Below are 20,963 nucleotides of genomic sequence, written 5' to 3'. Positions count from 1 at the left end.
AATCCCATTTAGTACCAGGGGTTTGAAGTTCTTAAATCCCTTTGGAGGCTGCTCAGCCATGCATTTTAAAGATCACGTTTATCTCAGACCTCAGATACTTCTTCAGAATCGCTCTTCAGGATCTGCCTGCGGGGCAGACGTTGTCGCAGGAGCACGGCAGGTCATGGCCCTGGGACTTCAGTCACCTTTCGCAAGTGTGGTGCTTGCAACACTAGTTCAAACTAGGTTGATGGTGACTCAGTCTCATGAGTAGTAGTGCTAATGAAGGTCTCAAGGAGGACGTTTCTGTACAAACTGACTCGCGGTTCAAGTGTGAACTCTTAATTAGAAGGAAAAAACCCCGTGGTTTTCAAATACGTTTAATGAATAAAATGTATACCCATTATTCACATAAAAATAACTTTACAATTCAAAAGTCATACAGCTGACAAAAAGCAGTAACATGGTTGCAATCAAAAACCATGACCCTTAACAAAAAAAAAAAAAAAAAAAAACCAAAACCACCCAAACCTCCAAAAACTCCACCGAAAAACAAAACCAAACCAACCCCACCCCACCCCCCATGATTTTCATGTAATCTGACCTTCACACAAAGGCTTTTACTATCACTTTTCACGTCATGAGCAAAAAGTACCGTTTTTACTTACAGTGGCGTGAGTTTTCAGGTAAGCGTTCAGTCAATAAAGGTGTAGATTATACAGCAAACTTCAAATTTTGGAATTCTGTTCAACTCTTGCCATGGCAGCAAGAAACGAAAAGGCACAAGGGCTTCTGCGTGAAATCTTGACTCAATTTCAAGGTACTCCCTCAGTTCAGAAGCCACAGTTGGTTCCCAAAGGTGGTCCTCCAAGGTTACAGCTTTTTGTTGCACAGCGTGATGCTGCTGTGCCGAGTTTCCCCTCTGCTCTAGGGGGTGCCTCTTAAAAAAGAGAAAGCGAAACAACGGTGTATTTGGAAGAGTAATAATTAAGCTGTAGTTAGAGGAGGGAAGGATCTCCACTACTGTAGCGTGGCTGCTGCTGGTAAATGTCGTTTTAGCGGCTACTTCTTAGCCACTCTCTTCCTATGTCATTACCCTTTGCTAATATGGTACAAAATCTGTTAAAAATCGTAAGCCGAGTTCTATTCGAGTACAGCATTAGATCTTTAAATGGATTTACTGTAAATTTCAATCTGCTTTCACCTCCACCTGCCAGACACGATGGATAACAAGAAAGATTAAAAAGGGATCATTGTAATATTCTTCCCCTTCCAGGGAAGGGAAAGAGCAGCTATAGTCTATAAATTTTGCACTGTATTATGAAACAGTCACTTCTGAAATTTTTAAAGAAATCTTTTGCAGACGCACACAAAATGGAAATTTCTTTCCGACAGAAAAAAAGCGGTTTGAGTCAAATGAGATCAAGATGATGAATTTTTTTAACATTTGTGGAGATACCAGCTACCAACGTTGAAGCAGCGGTAGGTGGCGCGGCGCGAGGACCGAGCGGCGAGGAGGCTCAGCAGGGCCAGCTCACGCCGCTCCCACGGTGGCAGCCTGCATTAAGGGGCTCATCGGTCCCCTTACACCGGTTTGAGCGAACCCATACAACCAAGACCCCGGATCCTTTTTTGCCTGCCAAGGGCCTGACAGAGCAGCCTAAAGTCAACCGCCACCTTCCTCTGTGTCCTAAAAGGAGCTAAAGGCAAATCCTAAATACTCCACGAGTGAACTCTGTGCTGCGCAAAACGGCTTTGCTTTGTATTTGCATAGCAGTAGTCGATGGAGCACATTAAAAGACGGAAGCAGCAGCCTCAAGGAATTTAATATCTGCTCTTATAAAGACAAATTAAAAAAAAGCCCCATAGGACAGGCAGGTCCACAAGATAAAAGGCAGAGCCTGACTCTGAAGTGTTCGATGTCAGAACGCTTTGCAGACCAGGAGGCTGTTTTAAGTGTGGTGTATCGAGGCTGGAACTCAAGAATTAAGATCGAGGCTTCGACCCCAGCTTGCAAGTAGTATTTAGCTACAAGGGTGCTCCCTGGTCTACTGATTGCAGATGCCATCTGTGCAACAGCATTAGGCGGGGTGAATTAAGGACAGTTGCGTGCAGATTTGCAGCAGTAACCATCCACGAACAGAGGGCCAAGGAAACCTCCTGCAAATTAAAAGGTGACACCAGACGCTGTCACGACAATTTCATCTGCTCCTTTAGGAGGTCGCTCCTGATGGTGGAGAGATGATACTTACTATCCCGTATAGCTGAAGTATCCCGTATCTGAGGTTGCAGAGGAGGAGAAGAAAGTTGTCGAAAAAGATGCTGGCAATGCTGAAGTAGTGAAGAAGGAATTTCTAGCGCGCAGCCTTGGCTGCAGAGTTTAATTTTAACTGTGTTAAAAATAGAAGCATATGATAGGAACCTTAACTAAAAAATTTACAGCTAGAGTAGTCACGCTGCGATTTCACTGCGGCCCCTTTCCACACCACTTCTGCGGCATGGTGTCAGCGTACTGTAATGTTCTCATTCCTGTTCTGAGCACCCCTCTACCTACACGCTTTCACAACCACTGACCTTGGCAGCACCTTCGCAGTGGTTTACGGCCTTGTGCGTACGCTCAACATGTAGAGTGTTTGGTTTTTTTCACGTAAAGAAAAACAAATTGGGATTTCACTCAACTCTCCCTTCTCAAACCGCGCGCGAGAAGACAGAATAGCACGCTGGTGGTCTTTTTGCCCTTGTTGCCTGCATCTTCCTTGCAATGCTGTTTACAAATACTCCAAAGTTCATTGGATTCTGCTTCATGCAATGGCCACATAAAACCAAGTTACAGCAGATAGGAGGTCAAGATTTACCTTGGAAGCCCACCTGCATTGGGTTGGCTGTCGAGCGCAAGTCATCCCTGTCCCCTCAGAAGCTGCAGACTTTCAGGTAAGAGAGAGAGAGAGAGAGAGAGAGAGAGAACTCTATTGCTAGACAGCGTGAGGAAGGCAATAATAATACAAAATCCTAAGTTGTCACGACCTGTGATTTGCTGCGCCTTTTTCTGCCCATTGCAATGGCAAATTTAAACTCCATCTAGAGGAGCCCCTGGGCCAAGCCGGATCAGTAATTCTGGATCACTGCAGCAGGAACACAAAGCCACTGGGAATGCTCCTTCTCTGCTGACTGCTCCACCCCCCCCGCCCCCCATCAGGCCCTACAGCCTGAATTTTAGCTGCAGTAAAACAAACCCACAGAAATGCTCAGGTGTTGCTGTGAGGCAACAAAGATGCAAAAGAAGGTGGAGTTTAGCGAGCAATGCAGCTGTGCATGGGCGTAATGAGTACTGACCAAGTCGTCTTCCCTCTAGGACTGGCCTAGTCCCAGACCCTTAAGATCTCCTGTAGGGTGTACAGGCATTTCACAGTTGTCTGCAGCATTGCTGACCAGTTGTACGGACAGATGGAGACGGACCCTGACCTTTGCTGTCCTATCCCTTTATCTGTGCTTGTGAGGTCCGACTCATGGCCCTGCAAATGGCTCCATCTCACCTGCTGCCTTTTCCCCCCAAAAAAGACTGGCAACAGCTGTGCCAGACCCCGCGTTACCCCAGCACCTGCATGGCCACCCATTGCCTTGTCACGGCAGCCTTTGGAGAAAGGCCTAAGAGCTGCGTTCAGTACTTAGAGCTGCAGAGGCTGCACTGCCATGAGCTAACCCTAACAAGCGCTTGGAGGCCAGCAGTCCCGCTGTAGGGAATGCTCCCTCCACGCACAAGCATTTTTTGTAACCACGAAGCAAGAGTTCTGAGGTATGGTCGCATCAGCTGCAGCTTTAATTATCTAAAGCATTTACACCCACTGAGCAGGCACAGCCATCAGTAAGTTATATTTTACTTTCTCATTTCTAAAGCTTGAGACACTGTATTTTTAGACTGGTCTTAGAGGCCGCTAGATTTTTCACACTGAAGCTCAGAAACCGATGTTACAACGCTGGAGTTTTACAACAGACACTGCTCAGAGCTGCGAAGCCCCGCTTGGACACCGAGGGACAGCTCGAGAGACACGAGTCCTTGGCTCGAGCTGCAGCAAGGGATACCGAGACCCACAGCCGCTCCCTCTCCTTTGAGGACGAGTTGGCGTTTCGTCTGAGCTCTGGCCAAACTGACACAGCAGCACTCAGCTGGACGCAGTTTAGTTGTCTTGGATTTGACTCATCCACGTTATTTTTTTGGTCTATATCCAAGGTAGTTATTTTTAAAGTAGACTGCAATAAAACGCAGCTGCTGTGGAATTGGGTTCGTCAGAAATGTAAGTTTGCAGGTATTTAGTCCACAATATGTAATTGCGTGCGGGCAGTCTGCCGAAGCCCAAGAGAAAGTTATTTGGTTGCGAAATGCAGCCTTTGCACAAAAGTTCCATCAGGGCTTTTAGCCCAGCGACTTCAGTCTTAATTTAATCCAGCTGCCACACAAGAACCATTATAATCAATGAACAAAAAAGATGTGCACAGTCAGCAACAAACTGCCACTTTAAGTACCTACATATTTGAGAATCCAAGTAATGCTCCTATTCATAAATAAGAGGCTTCCAACTGAGCATATAACAAGTGAAATACATTGATGCCGGGCCACAACGTGTTTAGAAAAGATGGGGGCCTAAAAAATAAAGTACGTTTAGTCAGAGCTGGGCTTTCACCGCCACCAAAGTCGCTGAGATGGCGCCGCATTCTGTGGTCGGACAGCTGGCCCCGCCGTCACAGTACCTGAATACCTATTTATGCAAGCCTGACGCCACCTTAACAAGGAGCAATTTCTGCCCTCCTTTGCACAGTTCTGGCCCAAAACATTACATAGCAGCGCTATCCGCTTGGACAGTTACCACAGGACACCTTCATATTCATTTTTTGAGTTTGCTATGAGCTTTTTCTTTCTGGTCCCCAGTAAATCAGAGCAACGCAAATGTGAATTCGTACTGCATTTCACACAGAGGCACGTGTCCCCTGCTAATCTGCGGTGTTTTACCTTTGGTTTGCTCATTAACGTAAGCAGCCCGCGTGTCACGTACCCTCTGTTTCTGCTGATAATGCTCAAAAGGTGCAAGGAAGAACATACTGTAATTATCTAAATCGGATCTGGACACAGCAGCGACATGACTGTACTGTGCCAGAGCTGAGTTAAAAGAAAAGAAAGAGGAAAATCCCAGTATTCTACTCATAACCGCAGATGCAGTTTAAATGTTACAAATGTAATGGGAGCCGTCATAACAACTGCAGGCATGACATAGCAATTTCAGTAAATACAGCACAGTAAATTGCTTATTAAATCAAGCTGCCCTCAAACAGGAGCTGTGGCTACAAATTCAAATGATACAATGACACAGTTTAACTGCACCAAATTACAGCGCTCCCATCTTTTTCTTCCCAACCCTGAGATTTTAGAGCTTCTTAGAGGAGCTAAAAAACCTTCCTGAAGCACGAAACCTTCTGTGAGGCATAAGCAGAGTGCACGAAAGGGTAGCGGGTGCGTACGCGCTGTGCTAGATGGTATACTTCTCGTGGTAAATAGAACTTAACCTCTTGAACTTAAACCCTTGGACTCTGCAGGATGCAGTAAGTTTGTTTGCAACCGTGTTTCTCCGAAGGAGCGAACGGACCGCGTCGGCGTTGTGCCCGGGCCAAGGAGCAATTAGACTGACGCTGGCGGCAGAAACGCGGTTCAGGCTTACTGTCTGTCCAGTCCTGCTCCCGTTGCAAAGCACGGCCCCTGCCCACGTCCGAGGTCCACCCCAAGCACGCCGTGTTTTCTCCCATTCTAGGAAATTTACAGCTCTTACTGAAAAGATCAAATCGCATCTGGAAAAGCAAATGCAGTAAGCGGGTACAGCGGTACGACACCACTGAATTCATCGGACTTCTTACAAAGTGACAAACCCCAGTGAAAGAGGAAATACGTACTTTATGAACTCTGAAGGATGTATCTGGGTGTGCCGGTGGGAGGGACAGCCCATACCCACTACTGGGAATTTTCTCGTCTCCACAGAATACAGCTGGGAACAGCAGCTCTCATTTCTGTTCTTCCAAATCAAGGCCAGAAGTTACCAGGACAAAAAAGGCAGTGCATCTTTTACATCCAAAACTGCAACACCAACAACTTGATCTCATTTGAAATCCCGTAACAATTTTTCTTCAGGGCACACAGGGAAAAGGTCAAATTTAAAAAAAAAAAGTGCCTAGAATATAATAATAAAAAGGCAGTAAGTAGGGCCAACAACACAGCACATGAATGGCAACTGACTGTACACGCCCAAAGATCAGCACCTGCAAAGGGTGATGCTGTTTTGAATGGAAGTTGCCAGGTGCATTAGCCCAATTAATACAAACCGTGTGTGCGCTGAGCCTAACCCACAGGGCATCCAAAATGGCCAAAGGTAAAAGAGAATGACTACAACTGTTTCAAGACAAAGTGTTCACTTTATAGGTAGGTTGCAAAGAAATAGCAGGTTGAAATTGCCAGAAAGGTTCCTTGCTACAGCAGAACAGCTTAAACACACACTCAAAGGCTACGTCATTGGAAGTGTGGCATTCACAGTTTGAAACATCTAGCCAGAGACTGGAAATTAACTTTGGTATCGCTGAGCCACCACCTGCAGGTTTTGGAATAGATCTGCCAAGGCCAAGACACTTCATTCGCGGCGGGTGCTGAGACAACGCGCCGAGGAGGGACCGCTCTGGTCACACGCGCGCGGGAGGGTGGGGAAATCCGGACCACAGAGCGCTCCCTTACTCTTGGAAAGGGCAGCAAAACGCTGTGTCCTCCGGGGATCTACTATGGGGTTTTCGGAAAAGATGGATCGTTGGTGAGAGACGGGATAACACATTATCTCACTGGAGGGAAGCAGCTTATTAAACAAGCATTTGGCTGAAGAACTTACGCACACAGAGGTGATGAATCTCGAAAGCTCAGCATTTTCAAGCTAAATCACAGGTTCTGCATTTTGAAGACAGTAAGATGTAATTCCTGCCAATGTTTTTTTTTTTTTTTGCTGGGTGCTGGACATTATGCTACTGTCACAGCTAAGACATAGCTGCACGTCTGATGCCGCTCAGGAACCAAGTAATACAAAGTTACACGTATGATCACCATTTTTACAGTCCTGAGCCAGGGTCACTGCACTCGTCCACCTCTTCCTTTTGGGGAGCCGATGGACAGATTTCCCGTTTACAGGGGGACACGGCGCACAAATGCAGTTGTGGCCTTTCAGCAAGAAGTCTTCCAGACGACTTCAGATTTCAAAGGCTGAATTTATCCTACTGGAGGTAGAGCATAAGCTCTACTACAGCTTACGAGGTAAATCCTCCCCTTCCTCAAATTTACGGATGCTTTTTTGAGCAGTCCACATTGTAAAATCCCCATGTAGCTTAACAGACCTGCTGAGACAAAACTGCCGTGACTTTGTTAATTTTAACTGGTGTTTTCAACAAATGTACAATCTCGAAAGAAATCTCTTCTACCCAGCAAATAACAATTCCTATTTTAGAATAAAAACAAGGGAAGGGAGCGTTCACGTAGTAACCTTACTGCCTTGAACACTGGTCTGCAGAATTCTTTATTAAAAAAAAAATCTTTTTAATTCCTTTTTTAAAAAGTCCTTCATAAAAAGGATTGGATTGCTTCTGCAATTTAGCACTTGTTTCTGAACCACTAAAAGTTAGCTGATCACACTCATTTGGTGCTGTTTCTTTTGATCACATGAAGTTCCTACCAGAAGAGGTGAGGAGCAGAGCAAGCACCGCCCCTGCAGCCAGGATGCTAAAGCACTTCCCACGCACAACCCTAGGGAACCCCTTCAGGCCAGGCCTGCGAGTACAGCGCGAAATACAGCACTACTGGTAATACTGGGAGCAGGCACGGGGGAGTGGGGAAAGAACCGACCATGTCCTAGGCCAAGTTTAAAAAAAAAAAAAAGTCTTAATTTGCTCATCACCCATTTATAACAATAATGCAGGGGAAAAAAGAAAAAGACCTCTCTTCAACATGGATAACAGATTTAAGAAAAAACCCACAGCCTTGGCTTCAGCTTCCAAGGAAGCTTGTGAGGTGAAATAGGGCCACATGGAGGTCAGTAGGTGATTTACAGGATGGCAATGCAATGGTGCCTAAAAAAATAAACAAGTTAGAAGTGAAAGCAACCAGAGAGTCAGCTAGGAAGCACCAAGACCCTCAGCCGTGGTGGAAATGAAGACTGCACGGCAAACAAGTGAAGACGGGCCCAGAGAAGTTCTTGAGGTGACTTTGGTAGGGGTACACTTTGGGATTTTGTTTCTCCTTGGAATAGCCTACAGCAGTCCGACACAATGAATGCTTCTCACAGCTTGTAGACTAAAGGTACAATTTTTCCAAAGCATCTAAAGGATTTAGGAGCTTAAATAGCACTGCAAATTCCACAGGAATTTGACCTGTAATTAATTAGACTCTTCTGGAGTGTCTTTGTTTTTCATTTTTAAAGTGTTCTTTTCCCTTGCAATCTCTGAGAAAGCGTGTTACAAAAATCGGGATGCGATTAACTGGAGCATCCCACGTTACAATGAGCAGGAGAACTAACGTATGCAAATGTTATTTCTGACTTCTGTTTCTTCAGATTTCCTGGAGTCACAGTTAGTTTCTTTCCTAGACAAAGGGGTTTAAGGCTCTCTTGAACTAAGCCCCTCTTTATGTAGCCAACTACAGCAGACTGGAAGCACAATTATGCTACTAAGACAAGACGAAATGTAGTGGTGATGCACCAATTCATCATGTTTGGGTTCTTCTAATGAAGCCCATTACTCACAGAAGAGAATTTTCTCAAGCAGTTAGTCACCAGCAGACAGCTTTCCCTGTTACTCCTTCCTTTTCTACAGCTGGTGAATAGTCTGGTCCTTCCCTCACCATCCCAAAAGTGCAATATTAGGAAAAGTCAACACCTAAATTAAAAGTAAACGAACAGTATTTAACTTTCCCTTAACCAGAAAAATTAACAATAAAACAAAACAGCTTTCAGGAGCAAGCCAACCTTTTTCATTTAAAAAAAAAAAAAAAAAAAAAAAAAGACAAAAACAGCCTGCTGTCCTTTTAATACTACTGAAATATATTGAATACCTTTCTTTAGCTTATTAAAATGAGCATAAAAACAAACTACATACTAATTACAGCTTGCATAGAAACATTTTGTTTTGTACTTTGTGCAAATCTTACTAAATAAGGCATGCTTGAGAGTGTAGGTAGCAATGCAGTAGTTATCAAAGAATGCTGAGAAACTGCAAGGAAAATTCCAGGCAGTCTGCAATCCACATCCACTTACACAGTTCATTTGACTTCAAAGACCAACAGCTGATAGCTGCAGATCTGTCTGCAACATAAGGCAATATGGTATGTGTAGGGTCCAGCACCTGCTCTCAGCTAGTCATGGGTTTAATACGCATAAGATCACTTGAATTCAAAAAACCTGAGCCGCTAGTTAAAAAGAGGGCTTCAGATGTGGATTGGTAAGAACCCCGTTTCAGGGAAAAGGAAGGGAAGGGGGGAAGAGGACAAAGACGTGAAGAAGCACAACCCTCCACAGAAAGGGGTTTTGTGCAGATCTTGCGTATCCTTTTATACCCTGAACTGTCCCCATGGGGCAACGTTTTTCCAAACAAACCATCTTCTAACAAGTTATCCAGCAGAGTATTTCTGGAACAGAAAAAGCTAAAACGTTTGCCTCTCTTACCCAACCTACAAGTGTCTATTGCAGAAATTCAACAGGAATCGGTGACACTAAACAAGGGCAGCTGTGCAAAGAGGAGGAGACAAAGTAGGAAGCTGCAGTAAGAGCAGTATCAGAAATCTCTCAAATAAGTTACGTAGCACAGAGGGAAATTATAAGGCCTAATATAAGGTAACGTGGAAGAATATTTTCCCTCCTTCTTCCCCCTCCAAATCAAGTATTTTCAGGAAATATTGAAGTACAACCTTCTTTTGTAAGCAGCTTTGCATTAAAAATCTGTTTAAACTCCAAAAGCTTTTTTTTAAAACATGATTGAAAAACCCACTAATAATAATCCTCAAAATCCCCCAGTGTTTTGTAACATAAAACGGAATGTTCCTGGGCAAGAGCTGCCAGCTCCTTCAGGAACTCTGGGAACAGGGCAGCTGCGAGTACGGCATTCCTCACGTGTGCAGGAAGGCCGGGATGAGCCAGGCCTTTCTTTCCTTTATGTCCCAGGAAAGGCTGGAGTACAGCCGGGTAAGCTTCAGAGAGGTTCCTTCCTTTCCCTGCGTTGCTGCTGTGCTGGACGTTACCTAAAGCCAGGAAGAGAGGAAAGAAAAAGGAAAAAACAAACAAACAAAAAAGACTCAGTATATTAAGCACACACACTTATTTGTACAGTGTCCAAACCCAGGCTACAAGGGCTGCATTCAGAGCTGCAGTTTGCAGTATCCAGACCGTGCAGGGAGATACTCCACTAATCCAACATTTTAAAGTTCTACATGGCCTGATTCTATTGCATTTTTTATTAGCTATCTTTCCCCAGGTTATACATTATTCAGTTCCAGCTCTGATGAGAAAAATATGTGGGCAGACGAGGAGTCAAGGGAAAGAGTAGTATGGATTTACCGTATGAAATAGCAGATAATACCTACCCGTCTAGGCCCAGCATGGTTGTCTCAATTTAAATGATACTGTGATCTAGCCCTCCCCCAGATGAAAACATTCTTTGGACTTCTCTCCCTCTTTCTCTATCCTCTCCCTATCAATCATCGTGTAAGTGGGTTTGAGGCCAAGCTATCACATCATCATGGGAGTTTGAAGCAAGCTAGAAACTAAGGGAAAAAAATGTCTGAAAAATGGATTTTTCTGCAGCTGTAGGCCCCACTAACGTCTCTTACCTTTAACTCTCTGTAAAGCAACTAAACATTAAAAAAAGAGCAAGTGAAAACCACCGTGTGCTCTTCTATATGGTCTCTGCTGCCAGAGTTCAGAAGATCAGGGCTCAAGCATCAGAACACATGGAATTACAGTGCCAGCAGCACTTAAATTCCAATCAATTGCTCCTTGTTTCAACCTGAAGCAGAACTGCACTTTAATGAGATGATAATTAATTTAGTGAAACTAAAAAGGTGACAAAATTTAACACTGATGGAAATAAATACTTCACAAAGAAAAATTAACCTGCAGAACTCACTGCCACAAGATGTCATTGAGGCCAGAAGCAGAGACAGATAAAATCCTGTCTAACTTACGAGTGGATGTTCTCATGAGCTGTATAAGTAAATCATAAAAAACAAACAAACAAACAAAACAAAACAACAAACCAAACAAAAAAACCCTGTCTTATTAACCCACATCCTGCAGATAAGCCAAACGCTACATTGCTGCATTAAGAAGACATTTCCCTTAAAGTGCATGCAGTTTACGTTAAAACAACTCAGTCTCAGGTTACACCACCATTTTTCTAAAACCTCTCCAAGTAGGTAACGCGAGGACCCGCAGATGAATGCCTCACCGGACGCAGCAGAGCAATCCCTCTGTTCAACAGCCCTGCACTTTCGTTCCTTTCCTGTAGTTCTCCTAAGGCACTGTGGAATTACTGTACACTTCCAAATACTCAAAAGAAATTTTCATCTTAATCATCTAACAGAGTTGTACTTTTCTTGAATTCCAAAAAACCTTTCCAACTCCAGACTTACCAGTTGTTCATATTGTTATTCTACAAGTTTTTATCTACTAGAGACAGAGGACAGGATTTTCAGTTCTGTGGAAAATTCTGACTGTGGGAGGAAAAACAACTTAAATTATGAATTACAATGAAGAGATAAAGGTTTGAGCTTCCCTTGAAGATGGGAGGGTTTTTTTAGATTTTCTAACGTCCAAATGTTTCATAATTAATATTTTAAGTTTTTTTAAAGTAGTTTGGCCAATACAACCAGAATGCTAGTATACTGTCAAAGCTTTTCTTTTTTTTTTTAACTCTTCCCTTCAAAAAGCATCAAAATTGATCATTTCCCTAAAACCATTTTGATTTAGATTTAACTGCTTATTGGGAACAAAAAAAAAAAGAAAAAGACACAGAAAGCAGGTCTAGGGACAAGAGATTTGATTATTTTCTTTGACCAGGATTGTCCACTTCTTTCTAGGGTCAGGATGCAAACTGAATCATAGAATTGAGAAATTGAGAAAATGAGTACTCTGGAGATATTGTTACCAACGCACTGAAAGAAGGGCAGCATTTCATATGGGATCTGCATCATGACAGCTCTACGTATCTAACCAGAACCCGAGCTAATGTGTAAGGAAACCACATACTACTGCAAGCAGAAAATAACAAATCGTCCATTTCTGCTCAAACACCTTCAGAGACCATCACTGTCAAGAGAAAGGAAATGCTCTGGAATATTTTGGTTTTACATTTGTGTTCCCCACTAAGTCTGGCTTCTGTTTTTCAGATGTGAATTCTGTAAGAGGACAGTTACGCTCAGACCTGCAGAGAAAACTTTGGGGTTATTCACCACTTCCGTTTGGGGAAAAAAATCCTTCAGAGAACAGCTCATTTGCATGACACTCAAAGGTGGCGTCCAAGTTAACGCAAAGAAATCTTACAGGAGTTCCTTTTTTTTTTTTTTTCCCTCAATTTATCATTATTGTAGCAGTTCCTACCTTGCACTTCTTAATCAATATAATGGACTACTGTGGGTGGATGGACTACTGAGCCAACTTGCCCCTAGGATTACCGTTTGATTACTTGCATCACCAGTCTTGTTGGGAACCAAGACTGCAGTTCTCCAGACATCTATTTACGCTCCATCTATCTGTCAAGCGGTGCCTTCTTTACAGGAGTTGCCACAACACAGAAGAAAATGTACCAAGAGGGTGACTAAGCAGCCTTGTTTCAAATTCCTAAATAATGACCAGCATGAGTCAGCCCGGCAAATTCTGAAGCCCACAGAAGAAAAGTGACGTAAAATAACAAGTATAAATAAATGCCATCGGGAATTCATTATATAAAAGTTCTTATTGCCAGCACCGAAAAAAAAGGACGCTAAATGTTGCCTCCTAATCTCATGTCCCACATGCTAGCTACAATACCATCTAATTGTAAGGCTTTCTAATTTATGGCACCAGAATGTAGTGCGTAAAATGCTACTGACATTTGCAATACGCAACTCCTTTACAGGAGGCACCTTCCACAGACTAATTCTTCGAAAAGCAGCCTTAGCAAGATCATAATTTTACAGACTAGATGTACTGCATCATTTGCATTTGTACTTCTACAACCTTAGAAACACATATCATGCTGACTAGAAACTAGGTAAATTATTATTCAGAGCCTCGAAAAACGAAAACACAATTAAAATGGCACGTAAAAAGTCCCACTATCCACACCTCTGGAAATCCAAGAAATGTATCAACATCTTCACAGAGATACGGGCAGAGTGGGCGATTATTAATGACTCGCAATGATGAGTAAGCACACACCTGTAAATGCAGCCTCTCTTGAACCCTGTTGCTGAGTCAGCTGTTAATCACTGTGGTCACTGCTCTCACCAAATTCGACACATTCCCGTCATGTGGGAAGTTGGCTTTTAAGGGAAACCTGCACCCAACATGGCCTGCTCAGCAGCAAGCTGAGAAGCAGCACATCCCCAGGGCACAGCCCAAACTCCAGCAGTTGCCTGGCTGTGCCTGGAAAGTTCTCAGTTAGAATGTAAGATTCTTCATTTTGCTTATTTTTACTAGCTTCCTCCACGGCAGTGTAAATACTGGTAACTGTCAAGACAGGTGTAGCGTGCACTGTGCTTGAGAAGCAGCAGATGTTACAGAAGTCCCCTGGAAAGCTGGCTTGTTGGGATGTTTAACTCCCCACTGCTCTCGAAGTGTCCTGGCTTTTACACCTACCCACCCCTTTTTTATTTTGTTCTTTTGTTTTTCATTCAAGAAAGCACATTCAAAGTTTTCTGGCTAATATCTATCTCCTTCAGTAGTAGCCCAAACCATGATATGAAGCCTTATTCAATTGTTGCAGAAACCAATTCATTCTGGACTTCCGTCCTCCCTAACATTTATCAAAAAAGAACCAATGACTAGCTGAAGGTCAGGCTAAAAATAAAATGAAATCATGCACATATGCCATCTCACCTCATGCCTTGAAAGCAAGTTTGTTTACAGCCAAACTGACAGCGAGCCAAGAGCTGATTTTGTTACTTCTTTAAACAGACATTTTCTGTAGCAAATAAAAGCTTCTAAAGAGCAAAGAATGTCCAAATAGATCCATATACTGTGGCCTACTGAGCATCATCAGTTTAAATTCAGAAGGGTACATCTGGTTAATGATACTCACAATGCACCACACCTACTTTTAATCATGCTGTAGAAAATGAGAGAGAGAACTGGTGAGTCATTCCACCCAGCACTCCTCCGAGTGTGGTTAACATTTACCTTTGGTTAGCAATTCTTCCGCGGCATCAGACGTGTCCATGCGAAAAAGCAAGTACTGTTGGGCCTCCAGGAGAAGACCTGGGAAGTCTTTTTCGATGGAAGCAAAATGTTCAATTTTATTTTTCACAGATGCCAGCACCTGCCAAAACAACAGTAACAATTACTTCTTCCTCCCTTGCTCCCAGTGCAGCCGCAGACCGAATACTCAGGCTTTCTCTAGCTGCACTAAAATTGAGTTACAACAAAAGTTATGGTCATAGCGAATTTCCAGTTCTTTGCACAAATGTAATTAAAACATCGAAATGAGATGAGAGGCTCTCAGACAGGTGGGAAAGCAACAGGTGGAACTGAAAAGAGCTAACGTAAGGTTTAACGAGACACCAAAAATACTGTTCCAATAGGCATGACTAACACTTATGGTCAAATACCTGATAAAGTGACCGCACACTAGGCTGAAACACCATGTTGGTGTTGAGCAGAAAGGAGCGAAGAAGAGGCTGTGGATAACTTGCCAGCTGAGTAATAATCCCAATAAGCAGCAAATTTACATGCAAGGAATTCTCCAGCATGTTCTCCAGCTTCGACAATACTACACTGATGAACGGTCCTGCAAGAAAAGAAGAAGGAACCAATGCTTTTGTTTTCACAGAAGAAAAGTCCTAAGATCCAGGAAACAGGCATTTAAAAGAAATTTTTATTATCATAACCAGCCAAATTAGACCTCCCACATGCTAATTAAAGCCAGCAAGGAGAAAAACCAAACTGTATCTGAACAGACAAAATAGACTTAACAGAGGTGTTACAAGCTTTTGTGAGTAGAAGCACTTTTGCTAGCTAGCCAATGAGTTTACATCAATGGCATATTTAACACCCATAACTATTCTACTTTACACGTGCCAATAAGGATTTAGCCTAGTATGTTATGGTCTACTGTTCTATTCCCCTTGGCGCTAATCAGAATGGTACCACAAGTTTCAATGCAAACAGAATCTGCCCTTTTTACTCATTGTACCTTATTTCTACATAAGGACTGGGCAAAGTAAATTATAGCTAGCTTTCTTGTCTTATCAAAAAAACAGTAGCGTTCTGAAGACAATGTGAAAACGCTACTCTAAACATAAAAATCAAGACCTGTGATAGTTCAGATCACAAGAACAGGCATTTTCAGTACTGCGAACCGTCATGCAAAGCAGGGGAGACATTAAAAGAGATTTATAAACAAAATTATTGGTAGATGTAGGCTTTATCATATAAATGTCACCAATAAATAATAGCTTTAGTTTGTGTATTCATGCTGCAGGATAACCACTGAAATACAGACGCATTTACCATGAAAGTACATAAACCCTTAGTGCTGAAGCTAAAGAAACCTTCGCAAGGCTGAGCATGACTTTAACCAAATACTATGTAGCGTTAGACGATACGGCTGGTGAGATGCTTGAGGCAGTCTGTAAGAGCGACCTAATTACAAGTAAAGTCTTAGAAACGTCCCTCATCCCACAGCCAGCCCCACCACGCTATTCTGGCTGCGTAAGAAGGTGGCCATAATCTGACCCCATTCCAGCTCCCCTCAGCAAGCAAAGCAAGCAAACGGCCGCCATTCGAGCTACCTGGGCATAGCTTAGCCCAATTCAATACACCTGCTGTAAGCTACGGCAGAGGCTAAAGCAATTCCGTGCCAGCGCAACAGTAAGGATCAAATCGTAAGTGCCTGCATTGCCACTTCACCTAATAGAGCATCACGAAAGGTTGAAGTCTATCATGTTTTATAGCGACCGTGAGTACAAAGCAAGCACTCCCTCGAGACTCATCTATCATGGCTAATGCTGGCACAGCTCCACTCGCAAGAGGAAAGGTAGGAGGGCCCGTGTTAGCAAGGCTTTATGTGGCTGCTACCTTTCAGCCACCACGTCAGCCACCAGCGTGAAGGTTGGTTTCACACCCTGCCTGGGTACCCAATGGAGCAGTCCCAAAACCTTTTATCGAGATACAGTTTCTCCTGTCCCAACATAACGTACTGCTTCCCCTCTCTCATGATCATGGAGACATTTTCACAGAGCTCCTGAGGGCCACAGTACAGTGGGAGCTCTACTTCATCAAGAGGGATTGCAGGAGAAGGAGCTGAGATATATCACTGTTTCTCTCCTCTAGGTCAGACTTCAAAGCTGAGTAGGTAAAGCTGAAGCTAGTACTTGTTACAAGTGCTGTATGCCACTGCAAGAGAGGTTACCGAGATATATTAAAATATTTCTCAGTAGTAGAGTGACTTTTTCCCTGAAGAAATTATTGGAATGAGAATCAGAGAAACTAAGCAGTTTGCAAGCCTTGTAAGAAACAGGGCAAACAGACGAGAAGTCAAAAAATTATTCCTTTCCTGACTGTGCATCTCTACGTGGCCATGAAGTCAAGCACTGATTGGGGGGTAGGGCAGGGCAGGGGGCAGAATATAAATTCCTGTTCCTGAACACCACATTCTTTCTTGCTCAGGGGAAAACAGGGATGACTGTTTAATGCTTTTAAATTGGATATAGGCACCAATAGGACATTTTCTTCATAGATCCGTAGGCCTGAAGAGAGCATCTTTGCGCTGCTGACACTTACTGGGCGTGGGAACCTCTGGTTATTTGATTCTGCAGAGAAGCCCCATCCCATGACAGCATCCCAAAACAGTGAAAGCAACCAAAAATCCTTATCACACACAGCTACAAACATAATATAGCATTCCAAATTAAATATATTATATTTGAAAGACACTGCAATCTCAACATTTCTGAGGTATTCTTATGAGCACCTCCTTACTTGCAATCACTAAGATCTCCATTAAAGCAAACAGCCTCAGAGTAAAACACGTTGTGGATGGGGAGTAAATAGCAAGGCTTTTTGTGGTTTTTTTTTCTTTGTTTTGCTCAGTTGTGGGGTTTTTGTGGGGCTTTGGGGGGGGGGGCGGATTGGTTTTGATGTGGGTTGTTTTGGAAAGGAACAAATGGAGGGAGGGACTAGATAAAGAATGAGAGACAGGGACAACATTTTTGAGCTACATTTGACAGCAGATAATGGGAAATAGAAAGGTTTGAATGTGATTAGCTTCTGGTACAAAGAAATTGCCACCACAGCAAAAATAGAAAATTGATTTGAAAAACAGGCTGAATTTTTCAATTAAGAAACAGTGCCAGGCATGCTGGCCACAGCTGACCAGAAAGGGCTGCATTTCAATGGACACAAATGAATGTTTTCCCTCTCCTTTCAAATGAACGAGAAGCCATCTCACAGCGGTTTTGTTTTGGATGAGGAAACCTAGATACATTATTATTTTTTATTATTTGCATTACTGTGGTATCTAAGGACCTAATTAAAGATTAGGAGGCCACAGTGCAAGGAGCTGTACAAATACAGATCAAAAGCCCACTCTAACCTCCGGTAGCACCGTCATTCCTGAAAGGCTTGGACAGTCTGTGGAAACCAAGCTTAAATCGCTGCCTGGCACAAGACAGAAGAGCTGGCAGAAGAGGGCAGACCCGACACCGGAGGAACAGGGTGCCAGGGCAGAGCATGCAGACAGGCACGTACAGACATGGCACCACTGCTGCCACCTCGTGCTAAAATGTGAAAAGGCAGAGGGGGGGGAAAAAATGGCAACGGGATACCACATTCATAGTATCAGCGAGGAAAGCCACCAGAAAAACAAATTATTTACCTGAGCTCTGTATATTAGAGCAGTTGCTCCAACCCCCTTTCAACTGAAAAAGCTTTCTCTAGAACAATGGAGCTCTCACATGCAAACAACATAACCCCTGCTCAAGATCTTAAACAATTACAAAAAAAGCAGCCAAAAAAAACCCCTGAGCAGCCGCCATTTGCTGTCATCACGCTGACTGCTCTGCTCTACTTTCATGTTGGATCTCTCGCGCTCCTTGGACCAGTCACAGCTATTTGGGCTACACCCTCTTTAGTGCCAGGACTGTTCCTTGCTCTGTGCTTGCGCTGTGATCTCATTTGGCCGCCTTTAATCACCATGCCTTCCTGTATTTGTCATGTATGTAATGAATGGGACATTCCACCTGTAAATGGAGCACTCTGGCTCCTCGCAGCGTGCTTGGGAGACACGTCCTCCTTTGGTCCAAAGAGTGATGACATGCTCTCTGTAGAAGGAGTGTCTGCTGAGAAATTCTCAAAGTCCTCCTCCTCTTCTGCAGGAGAGACAGGGTCAGGAGTACCCAACTTCTGCTCCTCCAAGCTTGCACTGTTTGGATCCAGTTCCTTAATAATTTTGTCATACTGTGCAATGAAATCCTCACCATCTGTGCTCAGCAGTCTTACACTTAAGTTACGATCTGTCTCCTGAGGAGAAATCTTCAATTCTAAGTCTGGCTGTGGATCAATCTCAATCATTTTCTGGTTTATTTGTTCTTTTATTACACCTTGAGTCAAGCTTGAATTTCTCTTACTGTGCTCATCCAAGTCCATTTCCAGCTGGCTCGTTGCAAGAGGCCCATTGACTACAGTCTGGCTTTGGATCTCGTGTTCTCTGGCTACATTTAAATTTTTCTCCTTGGAGTTGTCATCATCTTGAGTATCCTTCTGGGCACATAACCTGTAAACCATAACATCATCCTGAAAGTCTGATTCCTCTATGTAAGATCCTTTGACGAGCATGATGGCATTTTTTTTCATTTCTTGAATGTGTTTTGGTGGCTCTGCAGGGGGCTGCATCTCTGTGCTTCCCAGATCATCATATGGTCGCGGTGAGCTCACATCAGAACCAGGAGAAATCCCTGTGTCATAGCTATCATCCCATTCTAGCTCCAGCTGCATCTTCTCACCGAATGGAGTTACTTGAGAGGAGCTACACATGCTAGGTGTCCTTTGCTGGAGCCGAAACATGGGGTGTTCCACATCTGTACTGTTCTCCTCAGCAAGGGTTTGGATAAAGGTGTCTGGGTCAGGGTTTACTCCATCATACAAGGCAGACCAAACCTTACAATCTTTCAGACACTGGAGGATGGCTTCTTGAGCTTCCCCCAAGTACTGCAAGTAGCTGATGTCCACAGCTCTTCCGTATTCCACAATGCAAGTAGATTCAGAAGAGCGTCTACCAGAATCTGAAAGTAAAGAAGATTACTCATACCGTGACATAATAAAACAACCCAAAAGTTGTCTAGCAAGGCAGCCATGAAGACATGGCAGGTAGAGTCTTTAGTCCCAACCATCCAATAAGGCAGGAAGATCAAAGCATAAAGATTAAGAAATTTGCTCAACTGTAACTCAAGATTTCCGAGAGACCAGCCCGCTTTCAAACCTTAAAACAACAGCAACCACTCTGAAGCAGCAAGAGTTGCAGTCATATATCTGTACATTAGTTTTATGAATGCTTATTCAAGTTGGATAACCATTATAATAAGGTTTCAATAGACCTGGACACATGGAAGGAATTAAATAAGCTTTCCAGTCCAGGCTTTCCCAGTTTATTGTTGCCCACCACACTTCCTCCCCCTCCCATCCTTCCCCACCTCCTCCCATGAGCTGCTACCAAATCAAACTCAGTCCATGATCCGGTCTTCCCCTGAGCACCAATTACCTTTAGTTTGTGCTGCTTTTGTCCATAGAATATAATCTTTTCCTTGGCTTTCAAGTGTCAAGGTGATCCCAGTGGAGCAGCATACTGGTGTCAGGGCAAGCAGTTTTGCAGCAGATACGGAATAACAGTCTACCTCTTTCACAGCCCACCGCTGGCTCAACATCATGTGGTTACATGGGATCAGATACCTGAAAATTACCAGCAGTGTCTAGCATTACTTTATCGTCCTTTCATGTTAGAGAAAGCAACAACATACAAAATTCACTTCCCACCTTCCTGCCCTCTCCAAATTAAAAGAAACAGTAACAATAATCTTGACAGTGACCCATATTCTAAATGTCTCAGGAGCACAAAACCCTGACTCTTTATATTGTGAAGCTATGGTTTGATAAGGAACTGTCAAGATGAGCAGAGGTAGGAGATCAGTTGCATCAGAACGGGGAAGTGAACAATCCTTTGCAGGTCAGAGCAAACTTGCTGTAAGAAGGGATGAAGGAAGTGTGGGATGGGCAGATGTCAAAGGCCAGCAGGGTGGTTTGGTCCCACTATGAATGAGTTATGTCTCAGAATCCTTGATTTATTTGTTTTCCTGGGAAATCCAGAGAGCACCAGTTTACATGTACCAGGCAAGCAGCCAGCAAAAAGGAGAGAAGGGTCATCAAGGTGTTTTACTGCACTAGATCAAGACTGAGCTCTCAGGCAGAGGAGGGAATAAGCTACGGGGAGTACAAGGAATAGAGGAAACACAGTCTTCTTTAGAGCACTTTTGTTCAACTTTTTAAGGGTACTTTATTAATAGCCACAGTGTTAACTGGACTGATGTTTTCCCATTTAAAATGCAAACAAATTCTAAAGGATTCCCTACATAAACAAAAAGAAGATAAAATACAGCACTCTACTGCTGTTAGAGTGGCAACATACTTGAGTTCACAGAGTTCCTAACCGCATTCCCAGGCACAACATCCAGAGCTATA

At 43.4% G+C, this 20,963-nt stretch overlaps 1 protein-coding gene across 1 annotated transcript in view; it reads right to left on the bottom strand.

Annotated features, from left to right (window-relative positions):
* Positions 1-10,028: 10,028 nt before the first annotated feature.
* Positions 10,029-20,963, bottom strand: part of FHIP1A (FHF complex subunit HOOK interacting protein 1A) — a gene marked incomplete at both ends in the record, with an annotated part of 37,883 nt that continues 26,948 nt past the window's right edge. Inside the window, 5 exons of the mRNA XM_082315271.1 lie at positions 10,029-10,279; positions 14,415-14,553; positions 14,843-15,021; positions 18,473-19,513; positions 19,990-20,177. Of these exons, the coding sequence (XP_082171397.1) occupies positions 10,029-10,279; positions 14,415-14,553; positions 14,843-15,021; positions 18,473-19,513; positions 19,990-20,177 (1,798 nt within the window). The remainder of the gene's footprint in view (positions 10,280-14,414; positions 14,554-14,842; positions 15,022-18,472; positions 19,514-19,989; positions 20,178-20,963) is intronic.

The sequence above is a fragment of the Platalea leucorodia genome (genome assembly GCF_965183815.1).
Source record: "Platalea leucorodia genome assembly, chromosome: 6".
NCBI lineage: Eukaryota > Metazoa > Chordata > Aves > Pelecaniformes > Threskiornithidae > Platalea > Platalea leucorodia.
This window is presented reverse-complemented; position numbering and strand designations above follow the sequence as displayed.